Here is an 11455-nt window from a genome sequence, read left to right on the forward strand (position 1 = left end):
GAGCATCTTCCTCATCTAACGTCTAGATTATAGAGCATCGTCCTCCTCTAACATCCAGACTATAGACCATCTTCCTCTATCTTCCATTATGAACACAGGACATAACAAGTACTTGAACAAGTAACTAGTTACATTCCGTGAAGGTAACGTACCTTAATACATGTTAAATAGCCGTCTTGCTTCAGGTGAACCTCCGTAGTTATGAATCTTCATCCATGAGCATCAACTCTACAGTAGAATGGTAATTCTGCCGTCACAGTCTCTACAAAATGTCTCCAGTTTTAATCCACAACGAGCTCATTCACACAAATAACTAAGAATAATTACAAGAAAAGTACAGAAGACTCTCTGATCTAATTATTATTAAACTCAACTGCTTCAGCCGTTCAGCCTGCAGTCCATGCATTTCTTTTTAAAGCTGTTCAGTGATCCTCGCCAACATTCCAAGAGTGCAAACAAACTGTGCTCTCCTCAGTCACACACACACACACACACACACACACACACACACACACACACACACACACACACACACACACACACACACACACACACACACACACACACACACACACACACACACCGAGTGTTTGGCCGGAGAAGCCGAGGATCTGTGTGTGGCAGGTGGCTGCATGTGAGCGTCCTGTGGTAAACACCATCAGGCGGTGTCCAGTTGGTCCCGTCCCCCCCCCCCCCCCACCCTACCCCCCGTGTCCTCCCGAGGACATGTGTGGTTCTGTCCTGCAGGGACAATCTGTCCCAGAGCCATCATGTCCTCCTGCCTCAGAAGAGCCTGAGAACATTAACCTGCACAGCACATGAAGCTACAGCACAGAGGCTCCTCCGTCAGCGGGTGGAGCTCCACTGACGTTCCACATGGTTCTACGTGTGACCGACGTTTACGCCTGATGTGGTTGTTCCAGGGTCGGGGGGAACGTTCCGCCATGGAGGGAGACTGTCTGAGCTGCATGAAGTACCTGATGTTCATCTTCAACTTCCTCATCTTTGTGAGTTTACTCAGTGTGTGTGTGTGTGTGTGTGTGTGTGTGTGTGTGTGTGTGTGTGTGTGTGTGTGTGTGTGTGTGTGTGTGTGTGTGTGTGTGTGTGTGTGTGTGTGTAAACAAATAGAAAGTTAACAAGTACAAAAGAATAAAAAGCTAAAACATGCAACGAAGACTAAAAACAAAAAACGAAGCAAATGACAAAACAAGAACATAAAAAAAAAAAGTAAAATACAAAAGCAGATTAAAAAAACAGTGAAATGGAAAAGAAAGAAAATAAGTGGATCACTCCTCCATCACTCCTTTATCCCTCCTCCATCACTCATCCATCCCTCCTCCATCTCTCTTCAATCACTCCTCCATCCCACCATCACTCCTCTATCACTCCTTTATCCCTCCATCACTCCTCCATCCTTCCATCACTCCTTTGTCCCTCCTCCATCACTCCTCCATCCTTCCATCACTCCTTTATCCCTCCTCCGTTACTCCTCCATCACTCCTCCATCCCTCCTCTATTCCTCCTTTCTTTTAAAGCTTTAATGTATTTATTTCACTGATATATTACTTGTGTCTTTGTAAAGCTTTTCTGTATTTCTTTAATTATTTTGTATTTCCTTGCAAAACACTGAATGTTGCTCTATAAATGCATCACTCCTCCAACCCTCCTCATATCTCCTCCAACCCTCCTCCATCACTCCACTCAACCCTCCTCCACCCCTCCTCCATCACTCCTCGCATCTCCTCAATCCCTCCTGCATTTTGCCGGTCCGTTGTCACGACAACGGTGTTTGCAACCACAGAAAAAATGTGAACGCCGCTCCTGGTGGCGGTGAATAGTTGTTGTGCACATGCTCAGTCGACGACCCCCCCCCCCCCCCCCCCCCTTGTGCTGCAGCTGGGCGGCTCCTTCCTGCTGGGCGTGGCCGGCTGGGTGCTGGTGGACCCCCTGGGCTTCAGGGAGATCGTGGCGGTGAACCCCCTGCTGTTCACCGGGGTCTACGTGGTCCTGGCCATGGGGGCCATGCTCTTCCTGCTGGGCTTCCTGGGCTGCTGCGGCGCCATCCGGGAAAACAAGTGTCTGCTGCTGGTTGTGAGTTCACCTCCACCGCCATAAAACAAACAAACATTGATCTACTAATTTTACATCCACAGGAATGTTTCCGCACAATAAAGCACAATAAAGCCTTCAACGTCTACAAACTGGTTCTCAGACACATTTGCTGAGTCAGGCTTTCTAAAAAAAAAAATTTGGGGGGGGGGGTGTTCTATCAATCGGATCACACATAAAACAATAATAATGCAAATGTAATGTTCAGTTGAGCACATCAGATATGGAGTGCCACAGGACTCCGTGCTAGGGCCACGTCTTTTGTTAATGTAGTACAATAATAACAATAAAATTAATAATAAATAAAAAAATTATATATATATATTTTTTTTTTTATTGTTATTAATGTTATTAATATTGTTATTATAGCTCCACTCTGTATAAATAAAAATAATGATGATGATGATGATGATGATGATGATGATAATAATCATTATTATTATTATTATTATTATTATTATTATTATTATTATTATTATTATTATTATTATTGTTATTATTATTATTATTATTATTATAGCTCCACTCTGTATAAATGAGCTCCTTCGTTTCCTCCCAGGTTATGTCGTCTGCTCTGTTCTCTCGTAGTTCTTCATGCTCATCCTCTTCATCTTCCTGGCGGAGCTGGCTGCTGCCATCCTGGCCTTCCTCTTCAGGGAACAGGTGAGTTCACACTCTCACTCTTTCCTCCGTTTGTTTTCAGAGAAGCCTCACCTGTTTCATTCGTTCCTGCTTGAGTTTGGATGTGATCAGTCACTTTCGACCTGATGCCTTCAGACTGGCTGCGACTTCAAAATTCTTGATGGATTTCAGATTTTCTGATTTGAGTCTCTGGACTTGGTTCTAATTTGTCTCTGAGCTCAATTCGGCCTGATTCCCCACTGTTTTCACACTGGCTCAAGATGTTTTATATAGTTTCGGCTGCTTTCGATTGGTTTCAAATACATTTCAGACTTTCTGGAGTCGTTTTGATCTCAGTTCTGGAGAATTCCCCGCAAGTTTGAGATTTTCCGCCAAGCTTGAGATATTCTCGAGTCTTTAACGTTTTCAATTGTTTTCTGACTGATTTTTGTTTATCCTGGTGATTTTAGCCGGATTTCGACTTTAGCTTGAGTGAAAATGCAGGATCAGATATGAAGTGACGTTTACTCTGATCCGCCATCTTTGTTTTCTCCCAGCTGACTCGGGATTATTTCACTCGTGAGCTGAAGCGCCACTACCAAGGCCGCAACAACACCGACGTCTTCACCTCTACGTGGAACGCCATCATGACCACGGTGAGGCGGCAGCACGTGACCCCTCTTCCTCTTCCTCTTCCTCTTCCTCCCATCTTTCCGGTTTTACCCATCATGCCACTCTCCCGTCCCGACAGTTCGACTGCTGCGGCGTCCGAGGACCCGAGGACTTCGAGGAGAGCCTCTTCAGGCTCCTCAGTCCCGCCAAGATGGTCCCCGAGGCCTGTTGCCGGGGCAACGCTTACCTCGGAGACGGCGGCGTGGAGCAGTGCGTGAGCGGCGGCGTGACCTTCAGGCACAACAAGGTCGTCATGTGGAGAAACACTCTTGGAGGGCGAGGCGGCAGGATGTGACCTTCACTGACGTGGCGTGTATTTCTGTGCAGGGCTGCTACTCCGCCATGTTGGATTACTTTCAGACCTACATCTACACCGCCGGGGCGCTCGCCATCGTGGTGCTCGCCATCGAAGTACGTCCCATTTCTTATTTTACATAAAACAACAGGCAGTTTAATTGAAAACTGATGTTTTAGTTATTTTCATGTCTGATTTATATAATTTTCTTTTTCTTTTTTTTTTCTCACATATCCTGAAAAGCTGAGCTGATTATGTGATAGAACTGATGTTGAAAAATAGAAACGTTGCAGGAATGGATTTCACTTGCTCTCCAGGATCTCTGCCGATCGTGTTCAGCTACAGTTAGAAACGGGGCACCACAGGGCTCCGTCCTCGGTCCCGCTCGGTTCAGAAAATTTGAGCTGAACCTCTGTTTTATTGTTTTAATACAATATTAATGACACAATATGAAACGACCTCAACAGTAAAATGACCCACAGATTTTATGCAGCTCATTGTTTGGAACTAGAAAGACAAGTGAAGACCTGAGGACTGTTGAGGAGTCTTATGATGGAAGAAATACTGATGAATCGGTTGGAAGCGATTGAATGAACTAATAAAGAATTTTGAATCAGGTGTGGAGTTGATCAAATAGATGAGATGTTCGCCGGTTTACATATTTTCAAGTGAAAATAGTTCATGTTTTGAGCGTCTGTTCAAACGACAACGATGCTCCGAGCCATTGTGAAAAACTCTGTGACTCCATGACTTGGTAATTTTATTTTGACAGTCACCGGAATAACAATCTTTTTTTTTTTTTTTTTTTTTTGTTAACAGGAAAAGCACCAAATCTGAAGTTTTGTAAAGCCAAACAAACCGTGTGTGTCGTTCCCTCCACAGCTCTTCGCCATGATGTTCGCCATGTGTCTGTTCAGAGGCATCCAGTGACCGAAGCCTTCATCATCCTCATCCTCCGGATTATCTCGAGGTGCTTCTTTCCGTGTGCCGTTGGTTTGGTGGTGGTTTTGTTCTTAACGGCAGCGGCACGACGTCCTCGGTGCTCCTCTTGCACCTCACACGGGGCACCGCTCAGATTACAAAGGACGATTCATTCAGGATTAAATCTTTGTACCGAATTGTTAAAGGACTTTTTGGTTTCTTTTCAGGCGACTTCGGAACACTCCAACTCTTCAGGTTTTGAGAAAAGTTTGTTTTCCTCCGGAGATCCAGATTCTTATTCCTGAGTCAAGTAGGAGACGTTAATCCTGAAGCGAACCTCAGATTCAAGAGCTGCAAATTTGGATGTTAGAGGAGGAAGATGCTCTATAATCTCAATGTTAGAGGAGGAAGATGCTCTGTAATTCGGATGTTAACTGAAGTCACAACAGCTTCAGTGTGATAATGTGATCGCGAAAATGAACTGCGGGAACACAAATAACCAGTTTACGGAAGTTTTAGTTTTCAAAAGTAAAAGTTTATTTTACAAAAGTAATCATCACATTACTGAGAAAAGTTACAAGACGTAATTACTTTGTAACTGGTTGTTTTTAGCATCAGTGTGTAAAAAAAAAAGTGTGAGAACATTTAAAACTGACATCGCCATCCTGAAATATGCGGAATCTTAAAAATAAATGTATAATTTTAACTATTTTTAACAAAGTGTTTTAATCTGAAATGTTTGTTACAGCTGCTGAAATCTCAAAAATATCTTAATCGCATTATTTACATTTAAAATTATATTTATGAGCATTTCATCTATCCATCTATCTATCGGCCGCAGGGAAATTAATTTAATCATAAAGTTTACATATTTTACATTCATCACACAAAGTGAAACATTTCAAGCCTTAAATTGTAAAAAACAGCTCGGGTGACGTTAAAATAAAATAAAAACTGTTAAAGTGAATATTACTGTATTTTAATGTTTTATCTAATAACCTCTATCAAAGTTTGGAATTATTTCAGCCTCGTTGTTTTGACTGTCGAAATATATATGAACTCTTTGTACTGTTTTCTGATTAAATGTTATCGACTGTGTCTCCCCCTGGTGGACACTTAGTGTAAATACTCCTCATGTACAGTCAGAAAGAAAAGTTTTTATCTGTTTAGAAAAGTGACACTGGTCATTTGAATAAAGTTTGTGGTTATATTGTTTTTCTTTTTCTTTTTCTTTTTTTTTTGTCTTTCATGCACCAAGAAATTCCTCGAGCAAATTCTGTACCTTCTGTTAAGATTATTAACGGAGAAGGTCGTGAGATATAAGTTTTACTTCTTTCTACTCCTTTTCAGGATTGTATCTTTCTGCTGTTATTTATTCACTGTTTGTTTGGTGATCTATCTTTTATTTTGATTGGTATGAACTGTTGTGTGTGATAGAAATAAACATTCAAAAGGAACAAAAAACTCTTTTAATAAAATGCCTGGTCACTTATTGAGCATCTCAAACACTCTAATTCAGCATTCCCAAGGATTTTAGGTCATAATGATTTTTATAAAATCAATAACAATGTTACATTAAGTTTATTTTATTTATTTCATTGTCAAATGTGAAATGAAAAGGTCACATATGTGATTAAAAAAATGCATTTGTGTGCAGGTTTGTTCACAAGAAGGAAGATATTTTGTGTTTGAATGAATTAAGAATTCTTTTTAATGTATTAATGCTGTTCCCACATTAAAAAAAAAATCATATCTATTCTTACTTAATTGTGTTGTTTTGTCTGTAACTTTTGTGTTTCTCGAGGATTATTCTCATCAATATTGAGATTATTTCATGTCTTTTTTTGACTTATTTGTAAAATCTTGTCCCTTTTACTCACTTTTTACATTTTTTTTTATTTTATAACTGTCTTTCAATGTTTCTGCCTTTTTTTGGGGGGGGGGGCAGTGGCTCGGTTAGCAGTGCGGGTCGTCTCTAATTTGAACGGTTACCGGTTCATTTCCCATGTCGAAGTGTCCTTGAGCAAGACTCGGACCACCAACCCACTCCCGAGACGCCGCGCATGGCAGCTGCCTCGGTGTGCCAATGGATTCATGCGATTAACAAAGTAAAGCGCTCTGGGGAAAAGATCTAAATAAGTTGAAATCCATTTGACCATTTTTATATCATGACTATATTTTTTGTTTTTTTTTGTGACCAGCAGCAGAAATGAGGCCTGGACTTTCCCGTGACTCATGACGATCGGGTTTCAGCGACTCTCTGGTCGCCTCAGAAACAGCTGAAGCTGCTAAAAGCAGCTGAAAGGGAAAGTGAGAGCAGCAGAGTGGATCCTCCTCCGAGCCGGAGCTCCCGCTGATCCAGATGTTGAGGCCGGCCGCAGCTGTGTGTGTCGGACTGCTGCTGTCACAGCTGCCTGCTGCAGGTAAGGTCCACCGCTCACTGTTTCCTCAACTGCGATACCATAGATACTGTAGAATCTATACCATAGTTTTCTTTTGCCTTGTTATTTTTCGTAAAAGCATCACATTTGCATGTTCGTTTGAAAACGATGTCAGTTTACGTGTAAAACTGTAGTTGCCTTGCCGGGCCACTACTCGGTGCTGTTGGTAGTTTTTGTTACGAAGCCACATGCAAACATGCAGCAGAGAACAAAAGACTAGAGACGTTGACGACAGTGGAACGCAAGACGTTCGTATGGACAGACGGCCAAGTTGGATTGTTGTCATGGCAACATGGTCTTGCCCGCAGGAGGTACTGTTCTACCTACAGGAGGTACTGTTCTACCTACAAGAAAGTACTGTTCTACCTGCAAGAAGTACTGTTCTACGTAAAAGAGGTACTGTTCTACCTACAGGAAGTACTGTTCTACCTACAGGAGGTACTGTTCTACCCACAGTAGGTACTGTTCTACCTACAGGAAGTACTGTTCTACCTACAGGAAGTACTGTTCTACGTAAGGAGGTACTGTTCTACCTACAGGAAGTACTGTTCTACCCACAGTAGGTACTGTTCTACCAACAGGAGGTACTGTGCTACCTACTGGAGGTACTGTTCTATCTGCAAGAAGTACTGTTCTACCGACAGGAGGCACTGTTCTACCTACAGTAGGTACTGTTCTGCCTACAGGAAGTACTGTTCTACCTACAGGAAGTACTGTTCTACGTAAAGAGGTACTGTTCTACCTACAGGAAGTACTGTTCTACCCACAGTAGGTACTGTTCTACCAACAGGAGGTACTGTGCTACCTACTGGAGGTACTGTTCTATCTGCAAGAAGTACTGTTCTACTGACAGGAGGCACTGTTCTACCTACAGTAGGTACTGTTCTACCTACAGGAAGCAGTATTTCTACGTAAAAGAGGTACTGTTCTACCTACAGGAAGTAATGTTATAAGTAAAAGAGGTACTGTTCTACCCGCGGGAGGTACTGTTCTACCCGCAGGAGATACTGTTCTACCTACAGTAGGTACTGTTCTACCTGCAGCAGGTACTGTTCTATGTACAAGATGTACTGTTCTACCCGCAGGAGGTACTGTTCTACCTGCAGCCGGTACTGTTCTATGTACAAGAGGTACTGTTCTACCCACAGGAGACACTGTTCTACCTGCAGCAGGTACTGTTCTATGTACAAGATGTACTGTCCTACCCGCAGGAAGTACTGCTCTATGCCATGACGTTGTTCCACCTGCAGGAGGCGCTGTGACGGTGTTCTCCAGGCCGGGCGATCTCGCCGTGTCGTTGCCTTGTTCGTACCACTATGAGGACGCGGCGCCGGCGTCGCGGCTGTCGGTGCAGTGGAGGAGTCCCGGGGGAGAGCTGCTGTGTCACTTCATCAAGCACAAGGCCTTCAGGAACTGTTCCGCCGGGTACGACATGGCGTACCGGCCGCGCAGCATCCGGCTCACCATCCGACGGGTGGCGGCGCCCGACTTCGGGACCCACGTCTGCTCGGTGAGCGAGCCGCACCACTTCTCCGACGCCAGCGTGGAGCTCCTCAGGGCGGCAGGTGAGCCGGGACGGGTACAGGGGGCCCCGTTTCCATGGCGACGTATGAGCAGGAGCGGCGTTTCTGAAAAGATGCGTTTTTCTCCGTTTCCATGGAGACGGAGTGTTTTTCAAATATCTGTGTTTTTTTCAGTGACTCGTCTTCAGGCGACCAAATCTTTACCAGAACTTGTCGCACTGAAGTCTTTACATGACCGTGTTTTGTTTTTGTTTTTTAATCATTTTAATCAATAGATATTTATATACTCCCTTATTTTGTCATATTAATTTGCATTCATCATGTTTATTGTGTAATATATAAGTGAATTATTGCTCCAGCACGTTTTTGTTTTTTCTTTTGCTATCATGTTGATTTGAAACTGAAAGACGACGGAAGAATTCATGCTGGATTTAAAAAAACACAGGATGTTGAACAGGGTGCGTTTGTTTTTCTCCAGAGTCGGTGACGACGGCGCCGGCGAGCGGAGTCAGTCAGTCAGGTAGGTTTACATCAGGCAGAGTTAAAGGGTTAACAATAGATGATTTACATCGTTGTTTGTTTTTGTTTGTTTTTTTCATTTACACTTTCTCACAGATTCTTATTAGTTTGGTAATAATGTGACAGCAAAGTAAATAAATGCTGGAATTTGATCATATTTTGGTTTATTTGGGGGTTTTATCTGCTCACTTATGTCAAGAAAGTCAATCAATTCAAGATCAGTAAAATATGAAATTACATGATGAAAGAAGTTTATTATGTTTACGAACGTTCTCACGTTTTTGTTTTTTATCTTTTCAGACGTCACTGAGACAATTCTTCTACTTCTAGCTTTCCAGTGTTTGTTTGTTCATGTCTAGGGGAACACACACACACACACACACACACACACACACACACACACACACACACACACACACACACACACACACACACTTTATCCAAAATAAACGACCCCTGATAAATACATTTCTCACTCCCAGCCACTAGAGGTCACTAGAGATCTTCGCTGCAGTTTGTCTCTGTTACTTCATTTCTCTGGATTCACCAACACCGACAAAGACTGGAAACATCTGGATCTGTTTTTATAAACCTTAAAAAAAAAAAAGGTTGTGGATAAATGTAAAAGAATTAAATGTGTGAAACAGGAGAACTCGTTGGCCACAAAACTCTGTTTATCTTTGGCTGCAGCTGTAATGATTCTGTAGCTTAATGATTGAACGTCTGTTGGACTGGGATTTGGTTTTTTAAACACATTTTAGAACCTGCTGGGCCGTCGTTGGTCTGTTAGAGGGAACTGCTGAGATGATCCACACGAGGGCGCTGTCATTGTAAACATTTAAAAAACACACAGATGCACAGGAGAGAAAATGTTTTTGAAAAACCTACAAAACACTGTTTTCAAACACACAAAGCTGTTTGGTTCTTGATTAGTTCTTAGTTCTTGGTTAGTTTATAGTCGGTTCTTGGTTACTTCTTGGTTAGTTCTTGGTTCTTGGTTAGTTCTTGGTTCTTGGTTAGTTCTTGGTTAGTTCTTGTTAGTTCTTAATTCTTGGTTAGTTCTTAGTTCTTAGATCTTTGTCAGTTCTTGGTTAGTGCTAATTTAGTTCTTGGTTAGTTCTTGTTAGTTCTTGGTTAGTTCTTGGTTAGTTCTTGGTTAGTTCTTGTTAGTTCTTGGTTAGTTCTTGTTAGTTCTTTGTTAGTTCTTGGTTAGTCCCTTAGTTAGTTCTTGGTTAGTGCTAAGTTAGTTCTTGGTTAGTTCTTGTTAGTTCTTGGTTAGTTCTTGGTTAGTCCTGAGTTAGTTTCTTGGTTAGTGCTAAGTTAGTTCTTGGTTAGTTCTCAGTTAGTTCTTTGTCAGTTCTTGGTTAGTTCTCAGTTAGTTCTTGGTTAGTTCTTGTTAGTTCTTGGTTAGTTCTTGGTTAGTGCTAAGTTAGTTCTTGGTTAGTTCTCAGTTTAGTTCTTTGTCAGTTCTTGGTTAGTTCTCAGTTAGTTCTTGGCTAGTTCTTGGTTAGTTCTTAGTTCTTGGTCAGTTCTTGGTTAGCGTCAGCATATGGAACCTCTGGACTAAGAGTGTTCAGGCGGATCCTCAAGGTGTAGAAGGAGAAGACGGTTTGTCACATGTGAAAATGTTTTCCTGCTCGTTGAGCCTCACAGACGATCCGAAGCGCCGGTGAGACCGCAGGTTCTCTCCGCCGCTGACGTCTGTCCCCGTCCTCCTGCTGCCTCGCGTCCTCCTGCTGCCTCGCGTCCTCCTGCTGCCTCATGTCCTCCTGCTGCCTCATGTCCTCCTGCTGCCTCGCGTCACGGAGACTCACCTTGTCACACCGCAGAGTCTGAAACCTGCCGGGCGACTTTTTATCTGCTGCATCAGAACGACAAACGGCCTCATTCAACAGCAGGATGGGAGGTTTCCTGAGGACAAGCTGGACGGCTGCCACAGTGCTGGATGTTGTGAACCTCATGTTATATATACACTGTGTGAGTGTGTGAGTGAGTGTGAGTGAGTGTGTGTGAGTGTGAGTGAGTGTGTGTGAGTGTGAGTGAGTGTGTGTGAGTGTGAGTGAGTGTGTGTGAGTGTGAGTGTGTGGACAGACGTATGGTACAGCTGGCTGCCGGCCTCGGGTCGGCTGAGGACACATCGCAAGCTTTGTGTCTCGTCCTGGACTGACCTGGCCTCCCCTTCCTCCTCCTCCTCCTCCCCCTCTTCCTCCTCCTCCTCTTCCTCCTCCGGCCGGCTGCAGGGTGGTTTCAGTTTCACCTGTGTCCCGTTTCAACAACTGGAGAGAAACTTCATTTCAAGGGTTTGTGTTTCTAAACCGTCTTTGTTCCTCTCTGGGTTCACACACACTGAACAT

At 43.2% G+C, this 11455-nt stretch overlaps 1 protein-coding gene across 1 annotated transcript; it reads left to right on the top strand.

Moving 5' to 3' along the window:
* Positions 1-941: 941 nt before the first annotated feature.
* LOC308133640 (tetraspanin-18B-like) lies at positions 942-4627 on the top strand (the record flags this gene model as incomplete). The annotated part of the gene is made up of 7 exons (XM_080501106.1): positions 942-1007; positions 1897-2091; positions 2698-2772; positions 3288-3386; positions 3482-3649; positions 3730-3813; positions 4580-4627. Exons 1-7 carry the CDS (start codon positions 945-947, stop codon positions 4625-4627), a joined length of 732 nt encoding a protein of 243 aa, XP_080357232.1. The 5' UTR covers positions 942-944.
* Between the last annotated feature and the right edge of the window lie 6828 nt (positions 4628-11455).

The sequence above is a fragment of the Blennius ocellaris genome (assembly GCF_963422515.1).
Source record: "Blennius ocellaris genome assembly, chromosome: 1".
NCBI classification, from domain to species: Eukaryota; Metazoa; Chordata; class Actinopteri; order Blenniiformes; family Blenniidae; genus Blennius; species Blennius ocellaris.